Below are 27993 nucleotides of genomic sequence, written 5' to 3' on the forward strand. Positions count from 1 at the left end.
ATTTAGATGAAGACATTAATTTTCCTCATATGCTTTAGTTTCTATTTAAGGCAGTTGACAACTAGCCAAGGAAACCACTGTATATTTTAAAAGAAAAGGTGGTGTCCTCTATGACGATGCCTTCCAATCTTATCTCCTCCTTGGAAGAAGACAAGGGTTACTCTCTCTAAAATTGTTCACAAGTAAGGGCCCCATATTTAAAGTCACTGTTAAACTATATATGTATACAGTATACATAGATTAAGAGGGGACAAAACTCTCCATTTGTGTTTCTAGGAAGGGCTTTGACTTGAGAGAGTGTGAGACAGTGAGAGTGAAAGAAAGAGAGAGAGAGAGAGAGAGATAAAAAGTAAATGCTTTTAAGAGAAATGAAAAGCACCTCTCCTTTGTTGAAGACATTGATATAAGAGAGGTGGAGGTGGTGAGAGTGCTAGCTCTCCTTCATTAGGATTTAGGACCACTCTTTATAGACAGAGAGAGAAAGGCATGCATTTATGGAGCTTGTTTCAAGTTCAGTTCTGAAACTAGAGTTAATGCCATTGTAGCTAGACAAGCCAACCATTCTCATTAACTACTAGTTCATCCCAAAAAGTAATGCATATAAATCTCTTCACTTCAAAGTGCCATTGTGTTTGATAGTACTACTGTGAGTGAAAAGTTCAGTGCAATGGAAGGCCAAAAGAGAGTTTTTCTGTTATCTTTTCTCAACCTTGTTGTTTATATCACCGGTGAAAACACGGCGGTGGACCGACAAGTCTTCGACCGTATAACGGCACTTCCCGGCCAGCCGGAGGTGTCATTTTCACAGTTTTCAGGCTATGTCACTGTGAACAAGAAGCATGGAAGAGATCTCTTCTATTGGCTCACTGAGGCTGTTTCTCATTCTTCTGAGAAGCCATTAGTTCTCTGGCTCAATGGAGGTTAGTCTCTCTCTATCTCTCTCTCTTTCTCATTCTTATGATTAATTAATTGTTCTTTAATTAATATTTATAGTCATGTTAAGTATTTAATTAATATTTATATAAGTTCATCATATGGACTTTCACTGCTTTTTTTTCTTTGTTTTTTTCTTTCATATCATGGAGAGACAATATTGTGACCACTGTAGTATATAGGTAATGTGTGTGCATGATGAGAAAGAGAAGTGGATGTCACTGTTCATGAAGTTTTTTTTTAAAAAAATATTATTTATTTTTATTGAAAAATGGGGGGAAAATAATGGTTGATGGTTTCCATTATTTTTTTTTTAAAATAAATCTGGTTTTTAAGGACTAATTGATGCCAAAATGATGAGCAGGTTCACAATAACTAGCATAATAAATACATTAGAATGAGTTGCCACGTGTCATGCCAGCGTGGCAGAGTGGGAGGCAGACAAAGTGGATGATGCTTCGCATTCCACAAAGGATTCAAAAGCTAAAAAAAGTTTTTTTCCCACTTTTTATTTTATATCTTTTATTAAACTGTTTTTCTTTCCTATGCAACCCCCAGAAAGCTTCGTAATTACATAAATGAGGTTGTGTTATTCAAGGGGGCATATGCAAAAAGAATTAAGCCTTTTTGGTTACACTTTAGACACTGCTGCACAACATGGCAGTGGATCATGTGACCAGATTATTATTCCCTGCAAAATTAGGTACAAAAGATCCAACTTATATTTTTCTGCTTATTTTATTTAGCTTCAACTTTTGAATCTCAAAATCAGTGATGTGATCAACTTCTACATATCAAGATTAATTCAGACTTGCCAACAATTTCATCAACATTTTCATATATATATTAAGCATGGTCCCCCACTGATTTGTAAGAAAAGAGGATGACAAAGTTCATGTGAGAGTAGAGAATTTTATTCTTCTGCAACTGCTATGCCAAAGAGTGTGGCAGGCATTGAACAATTGTTTTGTAGACAATGGAGTGTTTTTGACATGATAATCAGAGTTGCCAGCAAAACTTGAGCAAACAAACAACACAAGTGCAGTGTTACTTTTGGTTCACAAGCCTTTTCATGCCTACTTTTTTTTCTCCTTTGTCCTATGAAGCTCTGTGCACAATGCTGAGCACTGGAATGAGTGCTCCTTCTTCCTATCTTTGTTCCTTTTGTTCCTTTTGTTCCTTTTGTTCTGTGTTTTGACTTGTTCCTATGTGACTTGTGAGTTTTCTGCATTTGTTTTATCATCTATGATCTATCTTTTCTTTTCTTTTCTTTTATTTTAATTGCATGCGCCATTGCCATCTTCCATGAATCTTCAAAAGCTTTGCATTTCTTTCTTTTTGTTTTTATAAAAGTTAACAGATAAAAAGTACAGTAGTTAACTGGTATTATTTATAGAAGATAAAAAAAAAAGAAGAAGATGCTAACTTATTTTTTAACATATAATGATAAATATATCATTAAATTATTTGTTCAAATTCTCTGAATCAGGTCCTGGTTGCTCATCAGTGGCTTATGGAGCATCAGAAGAAATTGGACCTTTTAGAATCAACAAGACTGGTTCTGTTCTTTATCTGAACAAATACTCATGGAACAAAGGTTATTATTAATTATCATCTTAATCTTTCTCTTAATAATTACTAGGAACTCATTTATTTAATCTGTTTTTATATGCACACAGAAGCAAATCTATTGTTTCTTGAATCACCAGCAGGAGTTGGATTCTCATACACAAACACAAGCTCTGATCTCAAGAATTCCGGAGACGAACAAACCGGTAAAATTAGTAACAAGACTCTTACAGTATTAATTCACTAAAATAAAAACTAACACATTTTTTTCTGCTGTAATTTCATGGCTCAGCTCAGGATTCTCTAACTTTCATGATTCAATGGATGATGAGGTTCCCTCAATACAAGTATAGAGATTTCTACATTGCAGGAGAAAGCTATGCTGGTATTCTCTTATCCTATCTACTTTCATTTAGTGTGATTTATTGTGTAATTAATTTATGATTTCATCTCTAAAGGTCACTATGTCCCTCAATTAGCAAAGAAAATACATGAATACAACAAAGGTCTTTCTCATCCATTCATCAATCTCAAGGGCTTCCTAGTGAGTACATTATTTGATTTGAAGATTTCTTGTATCAGTTAATTATAACATGAGTATATACACACACACTAAATATATGTTTGTTTCATCAGGTTGGCAATGCTGTAATAGATAATTACTATGACAACATCGGCACTGTTTCTTACTGGTGGACACACTCGATGATTTCAGACAAGACTTATAAATCCATCCTTTCTTCATGCAACTTCAAGAACACGAAAAACTCGAAAGAATGTGATCATGCCATAAATTATGCAATGAATCATGAGTTCGGTGACATTGATCAGTATAGCATTTACACACCATCTTGCATTGCTGCTGCAAACTCTAGTAATAACCGGTCAATGAGGCTGAAGAACACACTCATTCGCCGGAGGTCCTATGGTTATGATCCTTGCACAGAGAACTATGCGGAGAAGTACTATAATCGGCCAGAGGTTCAGAAGGCAATGCATGCAAATATCACCGGAATTCCATACAAATGGACTGCTTGCAGGTCTCTAGCTTTAATCTAAACTCAACATGCTTACAGTGTGCGTGTGTGTGTGTGTGTGTGTCACTGAACTTTGATTGGAATCCTGCAGTGATTTGCTAATCAAGGCATGGACAGACTCAGAATTCTCTATGCTTCCAACATACAAGGAATTAATTACTGCTGGACTTCGAATTTGGGTATTCAGGTGAGCTAAACAAAAACTGATACACATTGCTGTATTTCTGAACTTGAAGATGAAAAAATAATTGATTGAATTTGATTGATGGATCATAGCGGCGACACGGATTCGGTTGTTCCTGTTACTGCCACAAGGTTCTCAATTGGACATCTCAATCTGACAGTAAAAATTCCTTGGTATCCATGGTACGCAGGCAGACAGGTACTTGTAAAAACCGGTAAAATCTATATAAGAAACAGATTAAAATTTCTGAATGATTTGTGCTGATTTTGGTGCATGTTGATGTTTATGAACAGGTTGGAGGATGGACTGAAGTGTATGAAGGAGTGACATTTGCATCAGTGAGAGGAGCAGGGCATGAAGTTCCATTGATTCAGCCAAGAAGAGCATTCATGTTGTTCAAATCCTTCTTGGCTGATAAACCACTGCCCAAATCTTGAAGAAATGGATTGAGATTTAGAATTCCAGAGTGTTAAATTTGGGTTGGATTTTATCTTCTGAGACATTCATTGAAACTCAAGAATCCCCATAAAATTCATGGGGCATGCAATTTAAATCAAATCATTCATTGTGTTTCCATTAATCCATTCAACATGCAGTAAAAGCTGGTGGAAAATTAAAAAGTGTTTACAGTTTCTACATTGCGTTTATATGTATATGTTTCTGTTGAATGCTTCATGCATCAATAATAGTGCTTTTGGAAGTGGAAGAAAGCTACAATTGCACTTGGTGACAGTGCTTTACAAGTGGAGTTGAGGAAGCCATGAATAGTGGGCTTTTAGTGGGAGCATGCTCCATGGTTGAAAGTCATCAACATGTTCAATAATTACTAATAATTGTTTATATTATTTTTTTTTCTAAAAATATTGAAATTAAATATGCACAAAATTTGCTAGGTACATCTTAAAGAAATGGGGAAACAAGTGATATCATTCATGTAATATGTAAAAATTCTTCTATTGACAGAGACAGTGTCACAACAACATACAATTGTTTGATATTAATGTACATGAAATACAAACTTCAGTTCATAGATCACTGTCAGTTATTTGGGTTAATGACACTGAAAATGCTGTAAAAGAACAGCACGTAAGTCCATGATAAGCAGCTGAAACTTTGATATCACCGTCAGATTTGCTCACGTTTAGCGTTAAATTTTCCGGGGATAAACCACAAGAATTACTGAATCATGAGATTGCTTTTAAATCCCTGAGCCCCGTGCTTGTTGCAGATCCATCACAAGCAGGTAAACAGACTCAGCAGGAATATTTCGATGAGAATAACAAATAATAAGACAATTAAATTGATATGACAATCGGCATAGCATTGTGAATATCGGAATAAATAAAAGGACATTAATCGTTTCTGATTCATTTTGGTCATTTGCGGATAAAGAAAGTAAAATAACTGCAGGAAAAAATTGTGTGAAATAAAAGAACATTCATACCAGATGATCGAATTCATTGCAGATGTTTAGCCCAACTTCACACCAAAGTCTTCATGGCAGGACCAATGATTCTCTGCTTCTATCAGCATGTTTAATTAACTCTGATTTAAATTGACCAACCTTGTTCAGTAACACAGTAATTGTTTTATGCTGGTCTTTTTCCTAAAGTTTGAATGTCAGAAGAGATTCTTTTCTGCAAAGATTCTTGAACTAGCAGCAAAGTTCATAAATCTTCACCAAGTGGAATATGTAGACTGAAGTAGCTAGCTCATCTTAAGGTCCACCAATCAGTAAAAAGCAGCTTCTTTTTCCCTGGAAAATTACATGATGGAACTGGAACAACATACATTATGTTTATAGGGACAAGGTTATGCATTTAGATACTACTGTAAAGCAAAATGCAGGCCATACGTGGTATCGAAAAAATATCAAAATGATACTTAGAGATAGGAACACAGATTGTTTCTGGGAGAGAGGAAATGTTCCAATAAAATTTTATGAACATATAGGTGAAAACAGTTCATCTTTCAGTCTAGCAGGAAACAAATATTATTATATTACCAAGAAACCATTTTCATAATTAATGTATGTGTGTGTAATGTCCCGGCCAAGTCTCTTGCTTTTGCAGGATAAAAAGCGTCTCATATGTTTAAGTCCAAGTCACACATGAATATAGGATCTTTCTCTCATTTGATGGAGCAGTATTTAGTTCATCCCCCAATACAAAATCCTAAATCTGAATTGGGTTGGATTATCACAATATATGAGGTATTCAAACTATTCAGATTATCACAAGGTAGGAGCAATTCAAATCTGTTTCACAAAATCAAAAGAAACATTGAAAAATTTAACAAGATGTATAAACACAGTAGGCATAGAAGTAAATATGATCTTGAAACTGCAATAGCAGCATTTAAAAGCTTAATAATTTTATCAGTGAAGTCACTGCAACCACAGGGAATAGTCAGAAGTTGCCTTTACATGAACAAAATTGTAATGTACAAAAAGGTTAATATTTATGCACAAATTCTACATGATCATGATTGATTAGGAAGCTGTGCGAATGTTCCTGTATTGGGGTTGCATCCCCCAGACATCATCTTCTTAAAAATAGCAAAAGCTTCATCAGTCTCACCCACAATGCTGTGACCGCGAATCAATGCATTATAAGTAAAAACATTTGGCTCAATACCTCTAAGTTGGAGTTCTTTATACATCTTCCCAGCCTCGTCAACCATCCCCGCTTGCCCAAGGTGGAGAATCAGTGAATTATAAGTATACAAGTCAGGTAAAACTCCTTTTCTTTGCATTTCATTAAAGAGCAACATAGCTTTATCTACTCTCTGAGATTTCCCAAGGCCATTTATCATAAAATTATATGTGATCAAGTCAGGTTCTAGTCCAGTCACAACCAATTCCTCAAAATAGCGAAAAGCATCTTCTGCTCGGCCGACAACGCAAAGAGTATTTATAAGAATAGTATAAGACCTCACATCCGGTTTGATCCCCTCCCTAAGCATCCTTTCAAACAATTGACAAACCTGTTCCACGTCACCAGCTTTCCCATAACCATTTAGAAGAATATTGTAGATGGCACAGTTTGGTTTACATCCGCAATCCACCATCTCTTCAAAAAGTTTTTCTGCTTCATCCATTCTTCTTGATTTCAAGAGGCCATCAATAAGAGGTCCGTAAGTACAAGGAGTAGGGGAGAAATCTCTGCTTATTAGATCATAATAGAACTCAATAGCCTGATCTAACATTTGGGACTTCACAAGGCCAGATATGATAATGTTGCACGTTATCTGGTTTGCTTTGCAATTCCTAGAGAGCATCTCTTCATACAGCCCTAGCATTTCTTTCAGTCTCTTAGACTTGCCATGAGCATCTAAGAGTGAATTGTAGGTAAAGACATTAGGAGTGCAGCCTATATTTTTCATCTCCTCAAAAAGTCCTTGAGCCATATCAGTGAAGTGCCCTTCAAGAAGACAGTCAATAAGAGAGTTGTATACTTCCACTGTTGGTGAAATTCCATGTTTCTTGAACTTCTTGAATAGTTCATAAGCACTAAGAGCTTCCTTCTGCTTGCAAAGAAACTTAATGAGAGGGAACAATAAGAAGTCCTTCCAGCAAACACCACTGGTGGCAATTCTCTCAGCAAATTCAAATGACTGTTCAAGTCCGGCTTCCTTCAAGATCCCCTCCATGAGAGCTTCCCAAGAAGACCTATCTGCTTGGGCATCAGGCAAGAGAGTATACTGTTGAGTGATCTGCAAAGCATCCTCCAGAAGATTGCTTTTCACAATAGCGGGGAGCAGAGTGCACAAAGTTATGAAATCAGGCGCAAAAAGTTTGCTCATATGATGAAAGAGCAACAATGCTTCATCTATTCTATCATCTGTAACTAAACCATGCATGATAGTGTTGTATGATAGAAGATCAGGGGTGCAACTCTTTTGTTCCATCTCATTGAGCAAGTTTAATGCCACACAAACATCACCATTTTTGCATAGACAATCCAAGAGTGTGTTGTATGTAATGGTATTTGGAGGGCAACCATGACTACCCATTTCACGAAACAACTCCATCGCCTCTTGAACTTTACCTTCGTTTCCTAAACCAGCCAAGAGTGTGTTGTATGTCACAACAGTGGGCTCAAGATTCATTGCCTTCATACTTTGAAACATACGCCAAGCTTCATCCTCCCTACCTGCTTTGTAGAGTGTGTCAATCAAAGAGTTGACAGTAATTGCATCCGGATCACATCCACGTGCTATCATTTCAGAGAACATCTTGATAGCTTCATCAGCCTTCCCAGCCTTGTTATAGCATTTGATCATCATATTATAGGTGATAGCATCTGGAGTAAGGCCAGTAGCTCTCAGTTCATAGAAGACATCTTTTGCCTCTGCAAGCCTGCCTGACTCGGCAAGACCATACAAACATGCATTACAAGCAATAATATCAGGAACAACCCCCTTTCTCTTCATATTCTCAAATGTCTGAAGGGCTTTCTCAATTTCTCCGGTCTTACTGTAGTAGTCAATGAAAAGGATGTAAGTATAAGCAGTGGGTTTTGGACCATGGTCATCCATTTTGTTGAAAAGCTCTTGAGCTTCTTGGAGTCTATTTACTCTGAGAAGACCACCAATGAATGTGTTGTAAGTGTGCTGATTTGGACATATATTCTTTCTGCCCATCGCATCCAAGAATTCGGCTGCTTCATCAATTTTCCCTTCTTTGCACAAAGCATTTATGATGGTTGTATAAACAACAACATCTGCATCGTAACCATCTGCTTGCATCTCCTTCCAAAACTCCCACAAAGATGCCAAATCTCCAGCATCACCAAACTTGTCCAACAATGTAATATAAGTCACCCTGTCTGGCCTCTGATCACTAGACTTCATCCTCACAAACAATTCCCTGGCCTTCTCAAGCCTCCCAGCTTCGCAAAGAACTTCTATAAGTACCGTATAGGTAACCACATCCGGCCGGCACCCTTCTTCCTCCATTCTATGCAAAAGTCCATAAGCTTCATCGATCTTCCCAGTCTGCCCAAGCGCCCTAATGCAAATGGTGAAGGTATAAACATTTGGCTTCAACCCCAACGCCTCCATCTCACTCAAGAGACTCATCACAGTTTCAACATCCCTCTTCCTCCCCAGTGCCACCATGAGAGCTGAGTAGGTCTTCAAACTAGGCGTAATCCCTTCTGACACCATTCTCTTGTAAACCTCCAAGGCCTCTCGGGCAAAACCAGACTGCAATAGGAAATGTATCAAACCATTGTACGAGAACGCATTCAACACAAAGCCCTCTTTGCTCATTCTTGAAAGAGCAAAAGGAGCACTTCGCAGGCCTCCCTGAACACCGAGGCCTTTAAAAATCGTCAAGAAGGTGGCAGCACTCCTCTTCACAATCTGCTTCTGCATTAAATCAAACACATGAACCATGTCTCCAACTCTACCATGTTTCCTCAAGAATTCAAGCATGTAGTTGAAGGATTCAGTTGTGTGTATGATCTTTGATTGCTTTGCAATGGTTTCGAAGAAATCAAGAGCCTGCTCTGGGTCAGGCATACTCTCAAGCACCTCAACTACATTCTCAGAACTCAACCCACTCCTCCATAGCTCATTGGAACCTCTACCATTCACATACCTTCGAGCAACCCGGCATGAACCAAGATGAATTTTTCTACATGTTCGACGATAAGACGCAAAATCAACATCAAAAACCACTAAATTTCCAACATTTCTGCTTCTAAGCGCGGCCAAATCACACAAAGACACAATTTTGACATTGTTTTCAAAACAAGTGTGATTAAAACAGCAAATATTTGGAGAACAGAGCTCTATGGCATTGAAACCCATGAAGATAAATTCAACGCGGAATCTACTTCTTTGGCTCCAACTTTTTCTACAATTCAGAGAAGGAACGGATAAGAATTGCTTGCAATTTGCTCACCTGATGATGTTGATGAGGAGGGGGTGAGAAGCAGAGGGATTCCAGGGGCCATGGATAGCGAATTCAGTGAAGTATTGAGCTTGCGAGGGGCCATTGGACGGCTCTCGAGTGGATTAGGTAGCTCTGCGCTCATACATTGATCACTCAAGTTGGATTTTATTTATTTATTTTATTTTTTAAATTGTTTTTTTTTAATAGAAAAAAGTTAATTTCCTTAATTAATAACCATAACATCATTGAGTAAAACTTCTGCCAACTGAGAAGGTGGGAAGGCGCAAATAGAAGAACTACTAAATATAGGAAACAATCGCACTAACTCGGTTGGACTTTCTCCTAACATGTTTTAGAGAAAAGAAAGGCACTACATTAACAAAAACTTGCATTCTGTAATATGCATTCCCAAACGAGCCGAATCGAGTATCACCAGGCTCAAGCTCGGCTCGAGTATAGTATTTGAAGGCTCGAGCTTGGCTTAAGCTCGTTCAAGCCATTTTTTTTGTGCTCGAGCTCAGCTCGTTTAAGCTCGATTAGCTTGTATACAAAAGTATTTTTGTAATTTAATATAGTTTATATAATTATGTATTTTTTGTAATTTATATATAAATAATTTAATATTTTATATATAAAAGCTCGTTTAGTCTCATAGTCCTGCAGTGAGATATTTTAGACTCGAACTCGACCGTCGATGTAAGCGAGCAATTTCGACTGGCTTCGTGAAAAAAATCGAATCGAGTCGACGATAGATAGGCCCGATCTCGAGTAGATTTCATGAGTAGCGTGGCTCATTTATACCCCTACTCCCAAAGCAGATATGTTTGGTTAATCCTGCAAAATATTACGTACCACAATTTGCCCATCCATCTCTAACACAATATTTAAATGATTGCTTGCTTTCAATCAACTTAAAACTTCCTTCAATGCGATAGCTTTCACTTCGGTTGGGGAGAACAAACAATTGAAAGTAGCTATATAACCACCAATAAAGATGATCACCGAGACGGCTCCAATACTCACTTTGTAACTAGGATGTAAATGAAACCCATCTAAATTATACTTAAGCTACCCCTTCAAAAGTGGTGACCACCTTTGATTTTCAATTACATATTTTACTGCTACTATAGCATAAGGTGGATTTTTCCTTTTGCAACTCTGGCCACGATCTCAATAACTCATTTTCTTGTTAAAATTGTTAGTTAAAGTGGGTTTTTGTTGACTAAAAATAAATGTATGTTATAAATTCATTAAATTAGTAATATAAGACAATTAATCATTGATAATGTGTTATTAACTCTATAATTTATAAGTAAAAAGGACAGCACATAGCATGACAAGGTGGGGACATCCCAAGGTATATCAAAGTAAATAAAATATTTTGATATTAATTTAAACAAACAATTTTTTTTTAATATATTTTATAGAATCTTAAAATGTATAAATGAATATTACTTTATTTTATATGAGGTTCTAATGGTTCTAGGCTTCTGGCAGTGATTAGAGTTTGCAAATCATATCAATTTTACCATACCTAAGACACATGATGAGATGTTCTAGAGAAAAAAATAAAAATAAAATTACCAGACTTGAAAAACCTTATTATTTCTGATCATCAACAATAAATTATCCTTGTAAAAAGGAACATTTTGAAAGAACAGAACAATCAAATAGTAAAAACAATAAATCATTACTGGAAAAAGAAAAAAAAACCTGGGGAAAAAACAGAACCAGCTTTTCCTTCAATCCAATCCAATGATAAAGCTCTAAAAAAGCAGTCTGAAAGGGAATCTGATTCTAAACTTCCAGGCAATATCCTATTCCCAAAATACCCCTATCTGCAGAACCCTGTTTGTCTCTCTCTCTCTAACATCTGTGCATGTCACAGCTAGACAATGTAACTCAACAGCAACAGATGGTGACAAGTTTACACAATGGAAGAATGGGAAAAGGCACATCTAGGGGGTATTTCAGTCTTTTCACAATCATGTAGATGGTATATTAATACTTGCCAATAGCAGCAAGCAAGAGAAGAAACAACAGCCAAGAAACAAGAGAGAGAGAGAGAGAGAGAGCAAATAATTAAAGCTCTATCTTTTTTTCTATCTCTACACACAAAGTTTGGTTGGAGTTGAGAGAATGGCACAAGTGGACCAAAACAAAGGAGGGAAGAGGTGGAGGCTATCTTGCAAGCACTGTGACCAATTCCAGAAATGCCCCTCTGCAACCATCAAGGGAGGTTGGGATGGACAACAAACACAAAGCAAGAAAAGGCCTTTTTTTTTTTTTTTCTTTCTCTTTCTCTTTCTATCTCTCTCTATCTCTCTCTATCTTGAGCCCAAGGGCCTGCATCCATCCTCCTGTTCATACACCATGAATTTACATGGGTGGTTCTTTGTATGTGTTTGTTATGTTGGTTGTTTTTGTTGGTCTCTTGGTCTGACTCCTCATCAACACATCCACATTTCACAGAGACAGAGAGAGAAAAAACCCTCTCTCTCTACCCACCCCACTTTTATTTCTCTCTCTCTCTCTCCATCTACATCTTTATGGACCCTTAGCTCTCCTTTTTCTGCTCCCTTGCTCTTCTTCTTGTTCTTCTTGTTCTTGTTCTTGTTCTTCTTCTTCTTCTTCTTAGTTGTTTGAGATTGCTTTGGAGCTATGAAGAAGGTGAGGAAGGTTGGGATGGAGGTTTCTCCTCCATTTGCTGCTGCTGCTGCTTCCCATGGTGGTATGGAGGCAAGAGCAAGGAACAAGTACCATGGACTCTTGCTGGATTATGAGGATTTGCTAAAGGTGACAGCTTTTTCTCTCTTTGTTTTTCAAGATCTGGCCTTTTTTAGATCTGTTGCTCTGTTGATTGTTTTCTTTGTTTAGATCTGGTTTTTCTATGTTCCTTTTGCCTAAAGTTGAGAAATTTATGCTTTTTAAGCTTCTTGTTGTTGTTGTTGTTGTGTTTTAGGATCTATGGTTTTGTGGATCTGGGGTTTCTTGATTTCTACTCCTTTTTCTTTGTTTGTGATCTTCAATTTGTTTTGTTTATGATGTGAAGGAAAATATTGTCAGGTTTTTTATTTTTTTGATAAGTTATAGCATCTCAAACTTTTTACTATGAATGTTCCTTAACTACTATTTTAATAGTTATGAATTGCTGATTTTGCTTATTATTTGTTCAATATTGTGAATTTTCATTCTTGATACCTGATATTGTTTTTTTGGTTTGTGATCTTCAATGAGTCTGGTTTAGATAAAAGGGTACTATATGCAACTTTTTCTAAGGTTAGCATGTATATCTTTTTACATAAAGGTTTCTTTCTAATTATTTAATTTATGAATTACTTTTGCCTATCATTTGCTCTAGATTGTGAATTCTTCTTCTCAGGGCTTCTTGATTTCCACTATTGCTTAAAATGTTTATGATCTTCAATGAGTTTGGTTTATGGTTGAGGTTTTCTGAACTCTATGAGCATTTCTCCTTATTTTAATGAGAAACATAGGCAATCTTCTCAATGTCTTTACAATAAAGGTTTCTTTTTAATAATTTTAGTTATTAATTACTGATTTTGCTTATTATTTCTCAAAAATTTGTGAACTATATACACTGTAGGAGATTGAAGCAAAGAAGAACAGATTACAGAAAGCACAGGAAAAGAAACTCAGGCTCTCTGCTGAAGTCAAGTACTATTTCTTCTAAGATTCAACATAGTTATTTCCTGGTCTTGCATTTCATGCTCTCTGTGTTTCTTGGATGGACTTGATTGAATTTCACAGCAGAATGATTAATGATCAATTTCATTATTTCAGATTTTTGCGGAGAAAGTACAAGAGATTATCAACAAACTCATCATATAGACTGAAGAAACAGTCTCAAAAATCCTTGCCTAATGCGGCACTTCAAGCTGAAGTTCAGTCAAAAGATCGGAAATACCGAGTTATGGAAGCTCCAAACATTTCTGCAGTTCTAGATTTAAACCAGGCTTTCCTCCCGGTAATGGCATGAGTCCTCTTGTTAATGATTTACAAATAAATTATATTGTTTTCTCACAAACATGTTGATTTTGAATGACAGAATGGGGAAGAAATGGAGGAGCTTCAGATGGAACAAGAGCACCCAAAGGCGATTGCCAATGAGCTGAAACTTTCCATCTGCAGAGATGTAGGAACTAGCGGAAATCGTGTTGGTAAAAGGAAAATTTCTTGGCAAGATCAAGTAGCTTTGAGGGTTTGAAGTTTGTGATCGGTCCGTCGATCATGTATCAGTGTATCACCCTCTTGGATTTCTCCCTAATGTTGTGTGTTTGTGCTGTGTATAGTCAAAGGAAAATTTAATATATTTCATGTTAATACATTGAAACTCCATAGAAACTGCAGAATTTGGTTGTTCTCATGTTAAATTTAGAATGAAAGAAGGTTTTCATTGTTCACCCTTAAGAGATTGTCAGGTGAAAATGTTCTGAATTGAAGCATGGATTTTTTATCAACCGGCAAATAGTGTTCATTTACTGAACATAGAGAGATTTCTGGATTGTATGTACATAGACAAAGAAAACTTATTTTATTCCTGCAATACAATAAAAATATTCATACAAATTTTCTGAATTGAAGGTATGATTCTGTTGTCCATGTTCACAACTGAGAATGAAAGAATGGATTTACTGATACTAGACTGAAGTTGCAGGGCAGAAATTTTCTGAAACTGATGTATGGTTTCCTTGTGCATGAAAGAAGACATATATTTACTTTCAGATTGAAGATTTGATTTCAATATGAGGCATTCCGTGACTCAACAGAAATGTACTGGTTGTATTTACAATCATACATACAAACATAAGATGTTTTCTCATCATATTCTCATTGTATTTAATTACACAATAAATTAAATTATTAAACGTAAGGGTTGATATGAGAAGTGTAGTCCAGAATGCCAGCACCTTCCCATCCCATCCACTCTTCCCACAAATCCCAACTGGAGTCATACATCCCTCTCATTTGATCATCATCTTCATGACACCATGAGTTCTGTTCTGCTTCCTCTTCTTCTTCTGTCTCCCTCAAACTCTTCATCACAATCTGCAAACATATTCACAGACAAACACACACACATATACATTCAATCTCTCATTCAGAATTCCCAATAAGATAACCAAACAAAAGATTGTGAACTTGTGATTAATACTAACATCATAAGCTTCATTTATTCTGTGAAACTGAACTCCACAGTTGCTCCCTTTGCACACATCTGGATGATACTGCAACCAAATCAAGAAATCAACACATTAATTAAACATCTTCCAAACAATTGAGAGTACTATTAATAAACAACATAATATTACTTCAATTCATAGAAAAAAATAATAATAAAATAAAAAAAGATCATACATACCTGCAAGGCAAGCTGGCGAAAGGCTTTCTTGACCTCCATCTCTGAAGCACCTGGTTGAATTCTCAGAGTCTTATACTCACTGCTATGGCTCCCAGAAGCAACACAACGTACCAAAACACTTGTCCTCTTTGAATTTCCCCTTCTCCTCACAGACCAATTTGAAGAAGAAGAAGAAGATGATGATGAAGAAGTAGAAGAAGATGAAGAAGAGACCACGGAACCAAGCATTAATCCCACTGCAGCTGCCATTAAGAGAAGAAGAAGTAGATGAGGAGTGCCTTTCTTTAGGATTTGGTCAAGTATATACATATATATATATATATATATATATATAGGGAGAAAGAAATGAATGAATGATATGGAGTCGGTGATCCTACAAAATAGTAAGATGCGGTGGTCTTATCTATTTACATGCATGGCTGACGTGGCCAGCTTGTGGACGAAAACATGCGTGTTCTTTCTTATCCACTCTTTTGCCTTTCTTTTGTTTGATGCTTCCACCCATGTTTCCTTCTAATCCACTCGTTTTTATTTCATTTATTATTTTATTATTATTTTTATTTTTATTAATTCCCACATGCTTCAATGTATATATATATATATATATATATATATATATATATATATATATGTGGGCGCGTGAGTGTTGGTATTTAATTTTATTTTTTAAAAGCAAAATTCATGAGTTGTAATTAGTGTTTTTTTTTAATAAAATTTATAGATAACAAAATAAATGACAAACGGATATGAAAATGCACCCCATCATGCAACTTCAGAAGAGATACAAAAGATATTCTCACATAATTTTTACATGAAATTAAATTAAAATTATAATTTAAAAAGTTCAAATTCGAGACTTCTCAATCATTATCACCACTAGTTATTAGTGAATTAACTTACAATTTCTATTAGTGTCGCTTCAAAAAAATTGATAGGTTATATACATATTTATTAAAAATAACTCATGATACGTAATACTAGTAATAATAATGATAAAGGAAATATTCAAATATATACAAATGACTGAAATGAATAAGAAGGTGTGAGAATATCAATCATAATTACATGAAAGGGACATTGGGACACGTCAACGATGGCACCAAAAAAACATTTTGAAATTTTCCTCTTTTTGCGGACCCCACTATGTACCTCGTTCGACATTTTAATAAATGATATGTATAATATATTATTGGAGTTTAAAATAATAGTGAGGATTGGATTGAGATGAGTTGAGATAAAATTTTGTTTTAGTTTTTGGTTTAATTAATATTTAATTAAAGTATAATATAAATTTAATATGATTTTTAGAATTTTAAAAGGAATAGGTTCCAGAAAAAGAGGATGAAGGAGAGCATTTCCACGTTTTGAGAAACAAGACCTGGCCTGGTCTGTCAGGTCCCTATGGCCTCTCATTTTCTGATGTTAGTGCACAGCTGACAAAATACAATTGCTTTTTTGATTTGTGTGTCATCATCCATCTACAATCTTACACGTGCAAACAATTTTTTAATATTTTTTTAAAAAAAAATTTTTTTAAGAAAGATGACAAGTACCAGAACCCAGGGACGTGCACATATAGGGAGCAAGGCTCAACGCCGACCCATGTGTCCTCACCTTACGTAAGATATGAGGTTCGATCTCGGGTCTTCCCCGAAATGAACATCTTACTCAAGTGACCAAATACCAATTGATCTAAAACTATTTTTTTAAAAAAATTTAAAAAAATTAAATAATATTAAAAAAAAAAATATGAGAAACACACATTGATGTAGAGACCTCAGAGCACGCGGGAATGAGGGATTCTTAATTTGGAGATCTTTAATAAGGTGAAAGACTATGCGTGGAAATTTCTTGGGTAGATCCCAAATAATCTAATTTAACTATTTCAACGAAATACCAACTTAAAATCTACATCACTATTAATAAAAATAGAAAATTGTCCGTTAGTAAGGTATCTATTGCTCTATAGATGTTTAGATGCTTTCAAGACATGTATCTAATCATTGATTGGAGATGACACCTCTACTCTGTTCTAGTAAAATAATTGGTAACTAGGCCTAGTGCCAAAGAATCTTTGGCCACCACCATTCTACTTTTCTTAGCAAAAAAACATAACACAACGATTGCATTTTATCTAAAATATGCAATCAAATCACGTCCCAAACCTCACCGAGACCAGGACAATTGAATTTGGAACCTAACACCTAATGAAAAATTCACCTTACTGCTCATTCTACGATTTCCTTATTGATTTCAATTGGATTGCTTGAGACAACAAGCTCTCTAGGAAATGCAACAAGCTAAGCTCTCTACTATGAGCCGTCTTTTCATTAACCGTCCCTTTGCAATGTACATTTGGCAACACTTTGCCTTGATCCTTAGGCAATTCCAAACTCTACAATCTTTGGAAGGCCTTTGGGGTAACTGAATTTATTGACTAAACTCTTCAAACAAAACCTTTTTAAGATCTTTTAGCTAAAGCAATTTGGTGGCTTATTTGGCTTACAAAAATCAATTACATTTTCAATTCTAAAAGAATATCTTGTGTATCAGTTATTGGGAAAATTAGTCACATGTTTCTCTTTTGGGTGTTTGCAGCTTCTGTAAGTAAAAGACATAAGTTGGAGCACTTGGCTGAGCTGTAAAGAAAAACATCCTATTTTAATGTCTTCCACATGCGACAAGTAAGATCTTGACACACAAGTTCTAGGCATGTCTTTCAGCATGTAAATTGTCTTGTACACCATGGTAAGAACTTCTCTGACTAGAGAGCATTGTTTCAAGTATTTTTTGTCATGTTTTTGTTTGTTCTATGTTTTCTTTTATGTTTTTGATTGTTTGTTTCCACATTCATACGTTTGATTTGTCTTGTATCTGTACTAGTTTCAATTCAATAAAATAGTGGTTTATTCTTTTAATATATTCTTATTTTAAATTATAACTAAATTATAACTGAAGCGTAGGACAAATTAAGATATTTTACATGAGATTATAAAATAAAAATAAAAATAAAGAAATAAAACGTGAAAACCCAACTTAATGGTTTTTAGTTAGCAGGCTCTCCCACTGAGCTGAAAGGCCTTTCAGTTACCGTGGGCCTAGCTTGGCTGGGCCCACAGCCCACTTCAGTCATGGATCACCAGCCCATCCCAGGTTTGGTTCAAGTTTGATACATGTTTTTTACTTATTTTTCTCTTGGATTACTTTTTTAATTCCTATTTTAGTTACAATGTGTTTATATTTAAAATATTTTGATAAATTAGTATGGATTCAAGTGATTAGACAGCATGTGCCTAGCAAACATGACAAGGCCAGAGCATGCTAAGGACTGTTCCCGTTTGGGCCAGCATGGCACACCTACTGGAGATGCTTAGCCCAGCTTAGGATATGGGCCCTAAATTTCTTTCTACTCACCTTATTTAAAACCTATTTAATAAAATTAGTTTTAAACATATTCTATCTTTTATAAATAATTTTAAGTTTACTCGAGTTTATAGACATTAATATAATTTTAAGTTTTAATTACCTTTTTCTTATTTTATCAAAATACAAAATAATATTTAAGATAAATAGACTCATATAATTGAAGGAAAAAAAAAAATAAGTGGATCGTAAGCCGGCACCAACCATAAAATCGTGCTAGGTAAGGGCAATTTTGTGTTTGTACTATAAATTCAATAATAATAAAGTTATTTTAATATTTTTGTGCAATCCTGGTATGATCATGATTTGTTATTTTTATCATTTCATTTATGATGAATGTTTTGCCTCTCCGTCTCTTTTGTTGTGTTTTGCTCTAACTTAATTTGTTAGCTTTTTATCTCCCTGGAATCTTGATCTTGATCTTGTTTTTTGTATTTTTTTTCTTCAATAAAATATGATTTATTTATTTATTTATTTTCAAAAACAAATATGAGAGTGTTGATGGAATGAAATTTATTTATGATCTTTCAATCAATTTTTCCAAGTGCTTTTCAAATGTTTCATAACATGTGTGCTTGTTTTGACTAATGGTGAATCACTACATTTACAAGCCTTAATAGGTTAGTAGTTATATATACACACACAAATAATAGTGTGGTCCCCTGAAATAATCCAATGCTCTGAAGCCTTGGACCAATTGAGGGAATCATACAGCTCAAGCATCATAAGTGATTTGCCCTTTCATTCTCTGATTATAAGATAAGTAATTAATTAGTGAGCAAAAGAAGAGGATTAAGATGTCATATATTTTGCAGTACTTAACTATTATCATATATATTTTAAAAACTATTTAAATTGAGTGGGTTGGGATGAAGAACACACCATAAAAATTAAGGATGATTATCCATAACAAAAACAAAGGACAAGCAGAATCTAACATACCTTATGGAAAGATTTGTTTCATTTTCAATCAAAGTTTAATGTCGATGATTATTAATAAAAGTAAAATTCACATATATACCTTTAAAAACTTCATATAATTATGTATATCCCCGTCAAAATAATATTTACACTAATGCTCCTACAAAATATTGATATTTATGCATATACTATTATTATGAGACTTTGCCATCCATTAGGATGTACAAATTTGATCATAATTAATTATTCATCATACTAAAAAATATGTCAATTGTTAATTTTGTAAAATAGTTGGACTAAAATTTAATATGTGTACATGCATACTCTATTTTTTTTTCTTGATTTGTCTATTTAATATTATTTTATAATAATAAATAAACCACATTTATTAATAAAAAAATTTATTTAATCTAGAAAGACAAATAAATCGAAGAAAAAAAAACACAAAAAAAAAGCCACCAGGAGTGGACAACTGACCACTAAAATATATCAACAACAACAAACTACTTGACAATTAGACAAAACATAGAAACAACAAATACATATATTGAGAAGCCGGCCTAAAGGAAAAAAAACATAAAATAACACACAAAGCACACTAGCTCCCTAACTAGTTATCATCTCCTCAGAATCACTTGAATTGGTAGGATGATTCAGGAACTCCAATCAATATTTATTAGTCACACATAAATCTTTCAGTCTAATCTATTCTATTTAGCATCAAGAACTAAACTAATCAAAGAAACAACAGACATTGTTAAAAAAATTTTAACTGCAACAAATATGACTTGGAATGTATTCATAAATATTTTTTTATAAAGGATATATATACATAAATATGAGTTTCATGTGGGGGTATATATGTAATTACACCAATGAAAGAAGTCTATATATATACACACATATCCCCATTGATCTATAAGTTCCGTAAAGAAACATGGCAAGCACTAAATATAATCAACATATATAAAAGGACAACAATTCATGGAAAATAATCTTAGCCGACATGCACAAAACGTCAATAAAGAAGTCCACATGCCCATTGAAAAATTGAGGTGTTGAACTAGCACTTGTAGTAGAAATAGTCAAAAGGCAAAAGCTAACAAAGCATGCCATCCATTGTGGAAAATATTATGATTACATTCATTCAATATTATTTTACCATTGCCTTTGATTATTCAATCTTTGAAATGGTCAATGTATGGTGACATTATCCAAGGCCTTTTCCATAAATGGACCTTTTCTTTGGATAAAGAGTTTGATCATCAATTAATGAAGGATCACTGGCTAGTTGAGGTAATATAGGAAAGCTTGGAGGACTAAAACACTTGTAGGTGCTCATGATTAGTGTTTTAATTACATCATGCTTGCATAATAATGTTTATATTTTAAAATACGGCATTTATAGACGTGTTTGATTGGAGATCAGTGAGTATTCAGTTTTATTTTTTATTTTTTAATGTTGGGTTGGAGTGATAAAATTGACTGATTGGACTCAGAAATCATGTTTTTAATATTATAATCAATATAAAAGTTAGAAGAAAAACATTAAAGGATTATAAATTTGTCAAATGCACGATGAGATTCATGAAAAATAAAAATAAAAATAAAATAAAAAAAATCAATAATTACTTAAATTAGGATTGAATATTTAATATTACACTTTTAATAATAATAAAATATATATTCTAAAAAAAAAATTGTTTGCAATCTGTAGATACTAGAGCGCTTTTATCTTTTCACTTCATATGGCGGTGAAAAGTGAGTTTAATTCTCTCACAATATAAAAAGTGTGACGATTGAGTGTGCTCCTCATTAATTAGGAGTTTTCCCACAAATTTCTCTAATAGTGGTTTGTCCGTCTTGTAAATGAAGAATATATTATGTAGATAATTTAAGTAAAGAACGTTATTTTATTATATTTGGATGATAGGTAAAAATATGTTTGAACTTTAAAAAAAGTAATTTATAACAAATATTTATTAATTTTAACATTTTAGAAATAATTTAATTATTAATATATTTCTTGAAATAATGAAACATAATTTGGAGTTCAATCCTTAGAAAATACATAATCATAGTTAGCATGTAGCATCAACATTAATTGGTTATTTGATCAAATTAAACATGAAAAACAATGTCATCCACAAAACAATAATTAATTATCTATCAATTCACAATATTCCTCACTGGTTATAAATACACATACACACGCAAACTAGAAAGAATCACTGAAAGGAGCACGTTAGATACAAAGGAAAGACTTAATTAGTCCTAAATTAACTCTCATTTAGGCCATTCATAGACCCAAGTTCTCATGGTCAATCACCAACTCCTCTCTACCTATTAATTGTCACATCAACAAAGTTGGTACAACAACTCAAACATATATATATATATATATAACTCTAGACACATACAGACCACATACAGACACATCATGAAATACACGAATATTGTGATTTGTGTTTATGGATATATTTGACCATTTGATTAATTTTATCCATGTTTGTTGATCTAGCATATAAGTAAAACCTTGGACATAATCATTTCATTTTCATGTTCTTGTAAGTGAAGCGTGAAAAGGTAGCAAAGTGACAGCCTGCCAAACTTACACCAACTCTGGCACTGACAACATATGATGCGTGGTGGAGAGTAATTCTTAGTTTTGAAAAAGTGTACAATAATATAATAAAGTATACTACGGTAGTTCTACATTACTGCTACAATAATGATCCCCTGCTTTTCCACTGCACTAAGCAATTCCAATATGACCAAAAGTTCATCCACATTTAAAACACACCAAAAATAAAAAAATAATAATAAAAAAAGGAAGGGGGCAAAACATACATAACGATATAGACGTGTAAACTTTCACAGTTCATTAATTATGACAAACAACCTTACATCCCAAAGTATATTAAAAGGAAAGAGTGTGAGAAAAACAAGCATATATTCCTCACTAATCACTTGTTTTGACGTACCCAAAAATTAGTTCGACGTTGCATAGAAAGCCATGCAAACCCTAAAACTCATAAATAAGCTTCTGAAACCTCAGCATGTGTGCAGGCTGGAGAGAGATGGCCAAAGACATGCTCCCATCGTCAGTTGGGCTCGGCATCACAAACGCCAACCCTTCATAGGCGATCCCACCAGGACCCATAAAGATTGGCCGGCCCCACCCGAAGTCAGCGTCGTGTATCGGTAACCTCACCCAACTAGTCAACCCAATGTTCGGACACCGAAAGGTATGCGCACCCCTCACCAGCGCCGCCAAGTCCGGCTGTATTTCCAGGTAATCCAATGCTGATCTTAGATACTGGTCGTCCATTCGAGCTAAGGAATCATTGATCTTCTTGGCTGCGGTGATTATACCACCATCCATGAGATCACCGGCGTTGGTTATAGGTGTCGCCGTGAAGATGACGTTGCCGAAGTAGCCTTGTGGGAGTGGTGGACAGAGACGGGAACGGCCGTCGGTGGCGATGTACATCTTGGTGGGTTGGTCACCGGGGAGGTCACGTGCGATGCACACGCAACGCCACACGTGTCCGGCGAGGAGGGAGTAGGAGCTGAAGCGTGTGCCCGGGGGTGACTTTGACTTTAGGAGGTCGAGTTGTTCGCGGGTGATTTTAAAGATGTTCACCGCGGTGTCTGTGGTGGATGGGAGTTGGGTTTTGGGCGGTGGGTTTGGCGGAGGTGAGGATACCGGGTGTGGAGGCGGTGACATCATGGAGGGTGCCGGCTGGTACTCGATGTGGGGGAAAGAGGGTGTAGGTGGGTCTCGTGATCGGAGGAGGGTGCGGTCGATGAAGGGCGGAATGCTGATCCCGAGGCCGCGTGCCACGTCGGACCATGAGTTGATGAAGTGGAGCCCAGACGCGCCATCAGCTGCGTGGTGCTGCATGCCCACCCCCAAAGAGGCTCCACCACACTTGAAGTGCGTCACCTGTGAATAAGAAACCAACACCTGGCTTAATCCCGGCCGTCCATTTAAACATTTTTTTTTTCAGTCAATACCTTGGGAAAACTTTATTATTTTGTTCGCAAATACACCAAAAAAGTTTAAAGTTTAAACTGATAAATCATGCGAGACAGTGGGAGTGATATGTATGCATACCAACCGATATTTTATAATTATTTAGATATTATAAAAAAAATTTATACATATAATTAAAATAGATGTATAATCTACCAAAGAGCGTTATGAGAAAATTTTTAATTTTTTTTAATAACAATTAAGTTTATTTATATTATTTATAATATTAATAATTAAAAAACATTAATTACATCTAATTATTTATGTAATAAATATTCATAAATCTTTGAAATCTAAGATATAAAATATTTTTTATTTAATTATATTATTTTATATATGATATTGTCTCAAAACTTCTCACAAAATTTTAAAATTTCTCATGTGAAATAGAAAAAAATGTCTAATTATTATTATTATTATTATTATTATTATTATTATTATAAAGCGGCCGGTGGAAAGGTACAAGTTGGCAAGCACGATTTTACTACCAAGTAAATATTCCTAATAAAATCATGGCTCATAAAAAGAGGTTAAATGTCATGTTCACAAGTAATAAGCCTTGAACTACGAGTACAGGAAACCAAAGTCCAAACAACAAACTTATATGAAAAGCATTTGAAATTACATCAAATATTGGTACAAGTTGTAACTAAGTTTAACAAACGGATATGGAGGCGCATCAAATTATTTATAACATGAGAGATTCAAACTCAAAATTTCTTAACTACAAACACAAATAATTATCAGTGAACTAATCCATAATTCTTTATTTTCTTAATTCGATAATTTTTATTAATGTATATGCTTCATTTATTTTTTTCAAAAATAAATAAATAAAAATAAGTTTGGGTGAGTGAAGAAATCATGAAGAGAGCACGTTTAGTATTCGCCATTATAAACAGTCTTTTTTATGTCCAAGTTTCATTAACTAATTATTGTCTAGAACACCTTCATATTTTGTAACCAAAGGTTCGTGCAAACTAAATTACACAATTTATACTATTTTTAACACAAATTACAATATATATATATATATATATATATTTGTTTTAACACTCTTCCACTCACAAATCAAATAAAATATTTACATGAATACAAATCGGGCCAGAATAAAATAAATAAATTTCTATAACTAATATATTAAAAATTAGAGCCTGCTCAATCATTGGAGTCACTCACTGCCCTCCAAAACACAAATAATAAAAAAATATATACATATATATATATTTGCAGAAAGCGACCTTAATTTCTCATAATTTCACTAAATTTTTATTTATAAAATTCATATTATTATTTTTTTTAAATTAAAGTTAATTCTCAAAAACAAAAACATCAAATCAAAGATGATTCCAGAGAAAATATAAGCAGAAAACCCCATAAAATTCTCAAAAAGGACCAAAACGGAACAAAAAAGAAAAAAGGGGATGAAATGAAAATAGAAATAAAAAATCACCTGCAAGACGAGAAGGGGGAAGGAGGAGATATCGCCGGAGTAATCCACGGCGGGGATCAGCTTCTTCAGCTCCATGGTCGGGGCGAAATCCCCAAAATCATCGATCCTCGATTCCGTCTCGGCATCAACGAAAAGCACTCCCTGGCCCTGGCAATCGATCTCGATCCGTCCATCCTCATCACGCCCTAATCTCCCGGCCATCGGATAGAAGGGAACCAGCGCATCCGCCAACGCCGCTTTCATTTTCCCCGCATCGAAGTAGTCCCCAGATCCATCCGGCCGGTAGAAATAGACGCTGGGTGTGTGGAATCGCGGCACCACCAGATCCACGTTGGCGTTCCATAGCCTCCGCCTCGGCGTCTCTCTCGCCGGCTGCACCATCGTTGACTCTCTAATCGTGATAATCACCATCTCTCCTCCGATGAAATGGAAACTGAAAACAGGAAAACAGGAAAACGTTTTCACTTAAAAACCAAATCACTACTACCGGCTTTCTTTGTTTCTTGAGCAGGTCCAACATACTTCTCTTACATGACTTAATAATAAAATTTATTTGATTAATTGAAAATTAAATTTAAAATTTATAAAATAATGAAAAAAAAAATCCCAGTATTAACACGCTAACTTCCGAGGAAACACTATACTTTACTTTATGCGTACCACTTGACATTGTCCTCACTAAACAAATAACAAACCAATGCCATTATTTTTTCTATTATAATAATGCAAGGTGTCTTTGTCGTTGCTTTATTTGGCTTTTTTTATTTTTTATTTTTTAAATGTAATTTTGACGTTCAATCCATTTGTAGAAACGCATTTTAGAACAAGTCTTCCTAAAATTGAAAGACAAAATTGAAATTCAGAAAATCAGACTGAAATTTACCTTCAATGTTTTAAAGCACCGACTTTCCTCCTCGTTCCCAATGTTTTCTCTGCGAAATTATAAAAAAAAAAAAACAATATTTTGATAAGAAAAATGAGAAATTAGAATTTAAAAAAAAAAACACAAAAAAAAGGGGAAACGAGACAACCTTAAGGTACAAATAGCTCTAGTTGAGAGCTGGTTGGAAATCGTCCTCTAACTCCGAATATATACTAATTTCCCTTTCGGCGAAAACAAACGAAGTTGTTGCCCTGTCAGCGCTCATTTGTGCTACGTGGCGGCATCATATTGCATCAGACGCATGCGGTGGAACATTGGACGGCGGAGATGAACTCCACGGGAGTTGGTAAGGAGGTGACCAGAACCAACATACTGCCTTTTTATTGAATTATCAGCTGTACTTAATGGCGTAGCGTTGTGATTTGTTTAAAGACGACGTGTTCGGTTCTTATTAGATGTTACAGTGGGGCCCACTAATTAGGCTCACCAACTCATGCGGATGCGGGTATTAGTGGTGGTGGGACCCGGATCCTGGGCTGCTGCCCAGTCATTGTAGTTGTTGTGAGGTAGGCATCGCCGTGAATTTACCTCGAGATTTGATTTCTGGTTTAATCTCGAGGCAATTGTGCGGCGTGAAGATGCGGACGTTGTGTGGATAAGTATGTGTGTGTGTGTGTGTGTGACCTGGCTCCGTTGCGGATGCCGTCATTCTGACCGAGATTGAGGTCAGCTTTGATGGGCTCGATCAGAAGAGTCGGGTTTGAATTGATTTTTTTATTATTTATATATTTATTTTAATAATAATCAACATTTAATAATAATAATAATAAGTGGAAATTGTCAAAAAAACCCTTTAAGTTTGTAAAATTGCCAAAAACACGTTAGTTTTGCGATCACGAAAATCACTCGCTTTTAAAAGCTACATGTTTTTGAAACCCACGACCGCATAGCGGATATGAGCGGAGTGAGTTTCAAATTTTTTTGGACGAAAATGCCCTTGCATGGGGAGTCGTGGGTGCTGACCATCTCGGCGATTTGAGAGGAAGTGGGCGGTTTTCAGTAGGGGTAATCCAGAGGCAATTTATTGGGTAGTTTACTTGCTTTTTCTCGACTCACGTCTTGACTTTTCCAGTTTCAGAAAGTGTCTCGAAGTTGTCTCTGCGTGAAGTCTACGTAATTGGCATTTCATCGACTTTTCCCTTTCCATCGGTATCTCGAAGGAGAAGTCCCCATGTGACTAGTTGGCATTTCATCGGGTTCTGATTTAAGGTATTGAGTATGGTTTTATGTTAAGCGATTACATTACTAAAGAAAGATTTTTCGGTTTTTGTTTTGTGCTCTGTTTTTTGTTGGAAGATATTGAAGTGCTGAGGGGGACTTCTCAGTGGGGTTTTGTTAGTCTTGCGAGGGAGATTTCTCGGCTAGGGTTTTTGTTTTGTTTTGCATTTTCAGTATGTATACTGCTATCGAAAATAATTTTTTTCGATTGTTATGATTTGTGTAATATTTATAATATACATTTCACTTTCGTTTGATATGGTTTGCGGTTTCTGAAAGGAGGTTGGCGTTTAAGAAATGAGATGTTCTGAGTTTAAAAACTTGTTGTCTCGTTTAAGTATTCTCGTCTCTGTTTAAAAAAAATGGGTCTCTGTTTAACATGTTATATCTACTGTTTAATAAGCGAGAGTTCTGGATTTAAAACCTTATATTTCAGCTTAAAACTTTTTATCGATCTTGCGTGTTGAATGTGTTGTTATTGTCGCGAGGCTTGTGATTATGGCGGTCGACCCTAGTTAATGGGCGATGCTATTTGTCGCGGTTGTGGAGACCTTAGGTGAATTGAAAGATAACATGACCCCTCGACAACTTTGAGGAGATTATTCGAAGGACACCGTTTGCGGCGTTCTTGAGTGGAAGCTATATACCGAGAGAGGGCCCTTCTTGATTCTCTTTTGCAAAGATGCGATGGTCGCACCGATAAATTCGAGGATCGGGGAAAAGCTGCTTTGAGTTCGAGACCTCGAGATGTGGCCCTCGTTCTTGAGTACTGCGTTGCGATGGCGGCCTGATGGTCTTCGGAAGAAGAAAACCGGGTCGGCGTTCGAAGGGCGGTATCTATCAGAGACCTACGAGAGGCAGGAGACTCCGTCGAGAGCACTCCGGTGCGACTTGTTCGACAGGAGGGGAGAAGAAGATAATTTTTGTCGAAACTCAGATGGTGTACCTCGTGGGGGACGAGTCCTCTTCCCAAATACATCATGCTCGG

General features: G+C 35.4%; 5 protein-coding genes across 5 annotated transcripts; 2 read left to right on the forward strand and 3 right to left on the reverse strand.

Annotated features, from left to right (window-relative positions):
- Window positions 1-433: 433 nt before the first annotated feature.
- Window positions 434-4335, forward strand: LOC120253852 (serine carboxypeptidase 24). Its single transcript, XM_039262060.1, has 9 exons — window positions 434-920; window positions 2423-2530; window positions 2613-2708; window positions 2795-2887; window positions 2961-3046; window positions 3139-3542; window positions 3631-3726; window positions 3816-3921; window positions 4017-4335. The coding sequence occupies exons 1-9, from the start codon at window positions 668-670 to the stop codon at window positions 4158-4160; spliced, it is 1386 nt and encodes a 461-aa protein (XP_039117994.1). The 5' UTR covers window positions 434-667; the 3' UTR covers window positions 4161-4335.
- Window positions 4336-6054: 1719 nt separating this feature from the next.
- LOC120253851 (pentatricopeptide repeat-containing protein At4g31850, chloroplastic) lies at window positions 6055-9740 on the reverse strand. Its single transcript, XM_039262059.1, has 2 exons — window positions 9635-9740; window positions 6055-9364 (listed from the first exon to the last, which is right to left on the reverse strand). The coding sequence occupies exon 2, from the start codon at window positions 9247-9249 to the stop codon at window positions 6205-6207; it is 3045 nt and encodes a 1014-aa protein (XP_039117993.1). The 5' UTR covers window positions 9250-9364; window positions 9635-9740; the 3' UTR covers window positions 6055-6204.
- A 1927-nt stretch (window positions 9741-11667) lies between these two features.
- On the forward strand, window positions 11668-14106 carry LOC120253854. Its single transcript, XM_039262062.1, has 4 exons — window positions 11668-12421; window positions 13233-13303; window positions 13430-13613; window positions 13695-14106. Exons 1-4 carry the CDS (start codon window positions 12287-12289, stop codon window positions 13851-13853), a joined length of 549 nt encoding a protein of 182 aa, XP_039117996.1. The 5' UTR covers window positions 11668-12286; the 3' UTR covers window positions 13854-14106.
- Window positions 14107-14404: 298 nt separating this feature from the next.
- On the reverse strand, window positions 14405-15318 carry LOC120253853 (chaperone protein dnaJ 8, chloroplastic-like). Its single transcript, XM_039262061.1, has 3 exons — window positions 15009-15318; window positions 14806-14874; window positions 14405-14695 (listed from the first exon to the last, which is right to left on the reverse strand). Exons 1-3 carry the CDS (start codon window positions 15315-15317, stop codon window positions 14510-14512), a joined length of 564 nt encoding a protein of 187 aa, XP_039117995.1. The 5' UTR covers window position 15318; the 3' UTR covers window positions 14405-14509.
- Window positions 15319-22203: 6885 nt separating this feature from the next.
- LOC120253850 (hydroxycinnamoyltransferase-like) lies at window positions 22204-25982 on the reverse strand. Its single transcript, XM_039262058.1, has 4 exons — window positions 25876-25982; window positions 25728-25776; window positions 24845-25277; window positions 22204-23301 (listed from the first exon to the last, which is right to left on the reverse strand). The coding sequence occupies exons 3-4, from the start codon at window positions 25253-25255 to the stop codon at window positions 22378-22380; spliced, it is 1335 nt and encodes a 444-aa protein (XP_039117992.1). The 5' UTR covers window positions 25256-25277; window positions 25728-25776; window positions 25876-25982; the 3' UTR covers window positions 22204-22377.
- Between the last annotated feature and the right edge of the window lie 2011 nt (window positions 25983-27993).

The sequence above is a fragment of the Dioscorea cayenensis genome, unplaced genomic scaffold (genome assembly GCF_009730915.1).
Source record: "Dioscorea cayenensis subsp. rotundata cultivar TDr96_F1 unplaced genomic scaffold, TDr96_F1_v2_PseudoChromosome.rev07_lg8_w22 25.fasta BLBR01000223.1, whole genome shotgun sequence".
In the NCBI taxonomy this organism is placed as follows: Eukaryota; Viridiplantae; Streptophyta; class Magnoliopsida; order Dioscoreales; family Dioscoreaceae; genus Dioscorea; species Dioscorea cayenensis.

Coding starts and splice junctions, on each gene's coding strand:
- LOC120253852 (XM_039262060.1), top strand. CDS start 668: ATGGAAGGCCAAAAGAGAGTTTTTCTGTTATCTTTTCTCAACCTTGTT. Junction 2,709..2,794: donor TTCCGGAGACGAACAAACCG/GTAAAATTAGTA, acceptor TTCATGGCTCAG/CTCAGGATTCTCTAACTTTC. Junction 3,922..4,016: donor CATGGTACGCAGGCAGACAG/GTACTTGTAAAA, acceptor GTTTATGAACAG/GTTGGAGGATGGACTGAAGT.
- LOC120253851 (XM_039262059.1), bottom strand. CDS start 9,249: ATGCCTGACCCAGAGCAGGCTCTTGATTTCTTCGAAACCATTGCAAAG.
- LOC120253854 (XM_039262062.1), top strand. CDS start 12,287: ATGAAGAAGGTGAGGAAGGTTGGGATGGAGGTTTCTCCTCCATTTGCT. Junction 12,422..13,232: donor ATTATGAGGATTTGCTAAAG/GTGACAGCTTTT, acceptor TATACACTGTAG/GAGATTGAAGCAAAGAAGAA. Junction 13,614..13,694: donor TAAACCAGGCTTTCCTCCCG/GTAATGGCATGA, acceptor TTTGAATGACAG/AATGGGGAAGAAATGGAGGA.
- LOC120253853 (XM_039262061.1), bottom strand. CDS start 15,317: ATGTATATACTTGACCAAATCCTAAAGAAAGGCACTCCTCATCTACTT. Junction 14,875..15,008: donor TTCGCCAGCTTGCCTTGCAG/GTATGTATGATC, acceptor ATTTGGTTGCAG/TATCATCCAGATGTGTGCAA. Junction 14,696..14,805: donor GAATAAATGAAGCTTATGAT/GTTAGTATTAAT, acceptor ATATGTTTGCAG/ATTGTGATGAAGAGTTTGAG.
- LOC120253850 (XM_039262058.1), bottom strand. CDS start 25,255: ATGGTGATTATCACGATTAGAGAGTCAACGATGGTGCAGCCGGCGAGA. Junction 23,302..24,844: donor TCCCCCTTCTCGTCTTGCAG/GTGATTTTTTAT, acceptor TCTTATTCACAG/GTGACGCACTTCAAGTGTGG.